General features: G+C 47.3%; 1 protein-coding gene across 3 annotated transcripts in view; it reads right to left on the reverse strand.

The window, feature by feature from the left end:
* USF3 (upstream transcription factor family member 3) overlaps nt 1-5,916 on the reverse strand; it is a 37,170-nt gene extending 31,254 nt beyond the window's left edge. Inside the window, exon 1 of one of the 3 annotated variants that reach the window (XM_054060902.1) lies at nt 5,824-5,916. Coding sequence is in view for 1 of the 3 variants with exons in the window: in XM_054060901.1 (XP_053916876.1) it covers nt 5,824-5,862 (39 nt within the window). In the remaining 2 variants the exon portion in view is untranslated. Of the gene's footprint in view, nt 1-2,867; nt 4,573-5,823 lie in introns of those variants that run through there. The other 2 variants (XM_054060901.1, XM_054060910.1) reach the window with 2 other exon arrangements.
* Nucleotides 5,917-7,437: the final 1,521 nt, after the last annotated feature.

Here is a 7,437-nt window from a genome sequence, read left to right on the forward strand (position 1 = left end):
ATAGCAAATCTCCCTTACAGCAGTAATAGGAAAGTCTGTAAAATGGTTACCCCCTGCTACCGTCCTGTCTGCTGAGGGATGTAGTTTCTCCCCAACTTCACTGGCACTCACACAGGAAGACAGAGGAGAATATTACTTCAAATTAGAATTTACTCTGCAAAAGGATTGCAAAGATGCCCCCCACTCCCAGAAAAGTATACTGAAACTGCTTATGTCGGGACAAGACTGCTTCTTGCAGTGGTAGTGTCAGCTTCATGTTTGTGGAACTATGACACAAGATGATGCCAGAACTAGTTAAACTTCTCCAATTACATGGGAAGTCTCAGAATTTACAACAAGCGAGAGACTTACATAGAAGAATAAAGTATTTAAACTATAGATACATAATATTTAAACAGCATCTCCGAAGGTTATGGATCCTCCAATGGTGGAAAAATTGTGTTCCTTATCTTGCTCCTGATGTGCAGTTGCTCAGTGTTGACCTTGCACCATTTTATTACTGCAGTTAGAGCAGCTGCAGTACTGAGCAAAAGGCAATTTCCAACCCATCTAAGATTTGGGTTCAGTTTCTAGCTAACAACTTCACTGATGCATGAAAGCAAACCAGAGTCCAACTTCAAAGGTTGAAGACTGGCACGAATTAAATGTACCACAAGCCTCCCACTCATTAAAGACTACAGATGCAGACAGACACTACAAACGGCCAACTTTTTTCCCCACTTTAAACTTCAGTTACTTGAAGAAGAAACAAAACATTTTAAAGTTAAATTCTCCTCTTCCCATAAAACCTTTACACTTCTTTTAACAGAGTCAGCAGCCTAAAGAACAATGTCTTCAATAATCTCCTTGTGGCACTGCCCACCACACCAGTGACTCCCAGATAACAAGACTTGAGAAACCTGCCTTTAGACCTAAAAGTTAATAGACTGACACTCTGATCATTCCAGCTTCACTAGAGATGGACCACAAAGACCTCATTTTGGTATCAGAGGACTGGCATGAATGAGACGTGCTTTTAGACTGCACTGATCTCGTTTCACAGTCTTGGTCAATTAATCTGACAGAAGTTCAGGTATCTGGGTGAGAGAGGCACCTGTTAACAGGAAGCACAAAATACTTCTAACAATCTGCTACTTTCTTCTTATGTGAATCACAACGGCACACAGCATAGGTGATGTAAAAGATTGCTATCATATGCCATGGTTCGAAAACTAACTCATTCACCTTAAAAGCCCAATGCCGCAGCTCTCCATACAGCAGACACATGGAGTTTACACACGATTTGTAAGCGCTGTGCACACAGCAGATCCACTTTGGTGTTTACTCAGAGCATGACAACAGTGCTACACTTGTAAGGTCAAACCATAGTACACTTTGGACACATGATATGCGTGTGTAAAACCTGGAATTGTATCTTAACCAGCAAGTTAGGTTCAAATTATATAAACTGGGCATGGCACAGCATTTCTTCACGAGGGAGTTGTGACCTTTACATGTTTAACTGCAATACGAAACAAAGGAGCCCTACTGCTCAGCCATCCAACCTGATGAGTCTTCACTCAATTTTTCCAGAACACACCTGTCCCTCACCGTATGATTGATATCCTTCAAAATATGAAAATGTGTTCCTTTTAACACAACTGAACTAAAGGAGTCACAAACATGACTGAGATGAAGAGTACTAACATAGGAACTAAGTTATAAAGTGACTGGCAACACTACAAGTGAGCAGTTCTTCAGGCTGGAGACAAGTACAATGCTTCTTCAGAAGCCTGAGAATTACACCAAGACCCATTATGAAATTATAAGGAACGTTAAAGCTGTCAGGTGCTACACGCACTTACATTTTACATATCCATTTTCATTTAAACACCTGGTTTGTACACACAGCCAGGCACACGTCTCCGCTGGCATTTTGATAACCGAGTACAATATTCAATATTGCTATTTAATTGAAAACTATGTCAGCTGAAACACTGTGCTGCGATAGTTATTTGCCACCCTTCAAAGTGGCATAGACTTCAGGGAATTTTTGACGAGTACTTAAGATGCAAACAGCTATGATTCATTGAGAATCCCTTCAGATCAAATGCTGCACTACTTGTACCTCCCCCCAATCACGTGCCAATTACAAAGTTATTTTTAAAACCATCGTGGCTCCAAACACTTATCACAAAGACACAAGTGCTAAGGTACAAAAATTAAACAGCAGCATGTTTCTTGTCAAACTCAGCATGTCCCAGCCCTTCCCTACACTTTTATTTATTTATTCTATCCTGTACACTATCCAGCTTCACCCCATACATTGCCTTAATTCACATCCAAGCAAGACGTGTCAGTTACGTCGCCACGCAATTTATGCCAGCACACTTTGCAAATTGAAAGGATACTAGAATCAAGCACTATTTCAAATCCCTTTGCTCCCCAGTTTGTTACGCTTCAATACCTGGAAGCCAGGTAGGTTCTTCCAGTTTCAGCACATGAGGGAGAAAGCTACCAATAAGAAACCAAACAGCAAAAAGTAGCTCTTTAAATCCTCCCTTTCAAAAAGTCAGAATTATCCTTCACATTCACCCAAGAAGAGATAAGGTGAAAGGCAGCTGGAGTAGCTTGACCAGCATTGTCAGTGGGATATGTTCACTGAATGCTTGCCTTCTTGTTCATCAGATGGCTTTGGAATTTCAGATTACAATTAAACTTCAGCTAACAAACGCAGAGTCCGCAATGCACACAGAGCAGGCACGTGCCGGGCACACATCACTACACCACCTGAGTGACAGTCACGTCAGTCTGTCCCTGGTCAGCTCCCAGGAACACTACTTGGAAAACCAGGAATCAAAGCAGCAAAGCCACTATCAAGCATTTACCTCCTAATTATCTCTTTACAGTTGTCAGACTCCTCCAGGATCCACCACCATTTTCACCTACTCCGTTAAAATCATCCCATTTATCTATAACCAAAGGGAAAAAGTAAGTCTCTAAGGGAGTAGAGTAAGTGATACCCAAATACTTCCAAGCTTGCAGCCATTCTCAAACTGCTTCACACATACCAAATGTTATTTTAAATACAAGCACTTAAAAATCATGCTCATGAGCATTATCTAACCTTATTTCCCATTCAGTGAAAAACGTATTTTCAGCTGTCAAATCTATTTTGCCCTAAAATGTACTTGTGGATCATTATCATCACGGCACTAATTGAAAGTCAAAGTAAAATAATAATAACCACTTTCACCATAGAAGTTTCCGTCCACCTATCTCTCCAATTACTGCATACAAGTGATGAGTGAGTGACAAAGGACACCCTGCAGTTTGTTAAAGCGCTATGCAACGTAATCACGTAATTCAGACTGTCCCAACACATCATATATGAAACAGCAAAGTCAAAATCACGTTTCCAAGCCCAGCTGTTACATTACCCAACTTCTGAATGCTTAACTGTCCAACCATTAAGTTATCTTCACTTAAAGTATTTAATACTCATATATCTGGGTTGAGTCTAATAGAAGTCCAAGCTGTTACATGAAAACTAAAAACAAAGACATGCAATTTGCTATGTGCTTACGGTCAGCAGCTCAACACACCACTATTCCTGTCTTCTCCTGACTTCCACCTTTTCTCCACAAACTTCCCTGGACAAACGGCACCATGCACTACAGCTGTATTCAGCCACGTGTATGCTGATGAACTCTGTTCACCTGTGCTGTCGTCATCCACAAGGAGATAGATTCTAGGTGGACTGCCCTTAGCTTGAGCAATAATTGTCATCCTCTGCAATTTGTCAGATGTTGACTTCCATGAAACTAAGGATCTCAACCTCTTTAAGACCTCTCTTGCTGGTGCATTTGACTGAAATTGGCCAGAGCACTAAAATTACTAAGCGGAGAAGGAATAGACAGAGGAGGTCCATGAGGACCTTTTCTTCTTTCCTTAGGAGACCAAGCTGCAAACACACCCAACAGAAGCCAGTTCCCAGGGACTGAATTCTAAGTAAGAAAAGACGAATGTTTATAGTGTACTCTGAAGCTAGCTAACCCACCTAAGCTGGGGAGGGGCTCTTTATCATGGAGTGCCGAGATAGAATGAGGAGAAATGGGTTCAAGCTGAAAGAGGGGAGATTTAGATTAGATATGAGGGAGAAGTGTGTTCCTGTGAGGGTGGTGAGGCACTGGCACAGGTCGCCCAGAGAAGTCATGGCTGCCCCATCCCTAGAGGTGTTCAAGGCCAGGTTGGATGAGGCTTTGAGCAATGTGATCCAGTGGGAGGTGTCCCTGCCCATGGCAGGGGGTAGAAGTGAATGATCTTTAAGGTCCCTTCTGATCCAAGCCATTCTATGATTCTGCGAACCTTCAGGGTGAGATGTCACACAAGAGCACACAGAGATGATGCACAGCAATTTGCTACCCTAGACTATGCCGAAAAGATGCTACAGTTGAGAAACAGTGCCCACGTTCTGCTCTCTCCAAAGCTGCCTTTCTAAACAGCAATTTATGATCAATTTCCTCAGATCATAGAATAGTTTGGGTTGGAATGAACCTTGAAGCTCAGCCAGTTCCAAACCCCCCTGCCATGGGCAGGGACACCTACCACCAGACCAGACTGCTCAAAGCCCCATCCAACCCAGCAGCCACGTCTTCTCTGGGCAACTTGTGCCAGGGCATCACCACCCCCACAGTGAAGAATTTCTTCCTAATATCTAGTCTAAATCTTCCCCTTCCAATTTAAAGCCATTCTCCCTCATCCTATCACTCCATGCCCTTGTAAAAAGTCCCTCCCCAGACTTCCTGTAGCCCCCTTTCAGTGCTGGGAAGCTGCTCTAAGGTCTCCCTAGAACCTTCTCTTCTCCAGGCTGAACAACCCCAACTCTCTCAGCCTGCCCTCATCATCAAGACTTCAAAACACTAACAACACCGCAGTCTCCAAAACCCAGCTTGCCTTCATTGCTACACATCCCTAGACCACACCCACCAGCACCTGGGAGATCCTACTTGCACAACCGAAGCAACCGAACTTCTTGTGAGCAAAAACCCTGGGCACCACCACCACTAGCACCAGCACCTTCAACCACCCTCACCAGCACCGGCACCACTTTCACCAGCACTGCAACTAGTACCAGCACTGCCTCCATCTCCACCAGCACCACCACCACTTCCACCAGCATTGCCACTAGTGCCAGCACTGCCTCCACCTCCACCAGCACCACCATCACTTCCACCAGCACTGCCACTAGCACCAGCAGAGTACCACCAGCACCACCACCTCTACCACTACTAGCACCACTACCAGCACCACCTCCACCAGAAGCACCATCTTCAAGTCCACCATTACCACCTCCACCTCCTTCTCCTCCACCAGCAGCACCACCAGCACCTCCACGTCCTCCACCTCCACCACCACCATCTCCACCAGCATCTCTACCACCCGTAGCACCAGCACCATCACCACCCTGCACCAGCAGTACCACCTCCACCACCACATGCACCACCATCACCTCCACCTTTAAGTCCACCTGCACCACTTCCACCTCCTTCTCCTCCACCAGCAGCAGAACCACCATCACCAGCACCTCCACCAACACTACCATCTCCACCGCCTCTACCGCCACTACCACCACCAGTACCAGTACCATCTCCATCATCATCACCACCTCCACCACCAGCACCAGCACCACCTTCAAGTCCACCAGTACCACCTCCTCCTCCTCCACCATCATCACCACCACCCCCACCACCCCCCTCCCCCCGCCTTCCTCCCTGTTCCCCTCCCGCCGGGCTCCCGGGCAGCCCGAGGGCCGGTGCGGGTTTCGCTGCCCCCATGTCTCACCGCGGGCTCGGGCGGGGGCCGCCCCACGGCCGGGACCATCCTCCGCGTCGCGCCGCACTCTGCCCCCGCCCACCCTCCTCTCGCACGCGCGGGGGCGGCCAATGGGCGAGCGAGAGGGGCGGGGCGGCCCGGCCAATCGGCAAACGAAGGGGGCGAGACGAAGAGCTCGGCGGCCAATCGGCGCTGCGAGCGTCGGCGCAGCGGGCCAATCAAAAGGCAGGCAGGGGCCAGACTGGCGTGTGAGCAGACAACAAGGGAAGGGGCCGACACGGGAAGTGCCGGGGAGCGGCGCCCCGGCCGCCAATGGGGACGAAAGGCGGGGGAGGGTGGCGCTTTAGGGCCCTCTCCCCCGAGCGTAACGGTAGCGGTGACGGTAATGTCGGGCACACGGGTATTTCGGGATGGAAAACGTGTTTCTGTCTGAATATCCCCAGCGTAGGAAGGATATGGAGCTGTTGGAGCGGGTCCAGGGGAGGCTACAAGGGTGATGCGAGGGCTGGAGCGCCTCTATGAGGACAGGATGGGAGAGTTGGGGTTGTTCAGCCTGGAGAAGAGAAGGTGCCTGGGGGACCTTGAAAAGCAGTGTGGCCAGCAGGTTGGGGGAGGTGATTCTGCCCCTCTGCTCCGCTCTTGTGAAACCCTACCTGGAGTATAGCGTCCATTTCTGGAATCATCACTATAAGAAGGATATGAAGCTGTTTTGGAGCAGGCCCAGAGGAGGGCTACGAGGATGATCAGAGGGCTGGAGCACCTCCCATACGAGGATAGGCTGAGAGATGGGCTTGTTCAGCCTGATGAGAAAGCTCCAAGGAAACCTCATCGCAGCCTCCAGTACTGAAAGTGGCTGCAGGAAAGCTGGGGAGGGACTTTTTACAAGTGCATGGAGTGATAGGATGAGGGGGAATGGTTTTAAATTGGAAGGGGCAGATTTAGATTAGACCTTAGGAAGAAATTCTTCATAATGAGGGTGGTGAGGCACTGGCACAGGGTTGCCCAGGGAAGCTGTGGCTGCCCCATCCCTGGAGGTGTTCAAGGCCAGGTTGGATGGGGCCTTGGGCAGCCTGATCTAGTGGGATGTCCCTGCCCATGGCAGTGGGGTTTGAACTGGATGATCTTTAAGGTCCCTTCCAACCCATACTATTCTATGATTCTATAATACAGACAAGTAATTAGATGGCAAGATAGCTTTTAAGAAAACCCAAACCAAATGGATTTTGCACAAAAATTATTTAGAAAAGCTTTCTGTTGACTGGATGAGATGATTTGCTGTTACTGTGACAGGTGAAAAGCAAGAGTTTCTGCAGCTTTATTTAAATTCTTAACCAAGAACAACTCCAATGTGTTATTTTTTGAACAAAGGCATAACACTTGGCTGTAGCACAGGTCTGGGTTCAGTAATTTAGCAAACAGAAATGGCCTAAATCTGTATGATGTGATAGAAGAGATAATAGAAAGGTGGTTGGAATACAGATCAGTGCATCTCTGCTCATGGCAGGGGGCTCGGAACTGGATAATCTTTAAGGTCCCTTTCAACTCAAACCATTCTATGCTCTCTACCCAGGTGCAGAAGTTTCTCGGACTGGGGGACATATACACTCAAGTGAAAGAGAAAAA

This window comes from Cuculus canorus, chromosome 1 (genome assembly GCF_017976375.1).
Source record: "Cuculus canorus isolate bCucCan1 chromosome 1, bCucCan1.pri, whole genome shotgun sequence".
Classification (NCBI taxonomy): domain Eukaryota; kingdom Metazoa; phylum Chordata; class Aves; order Cuculiformes; family Cuculidae; genus Cuculus; species Cuculus canorus.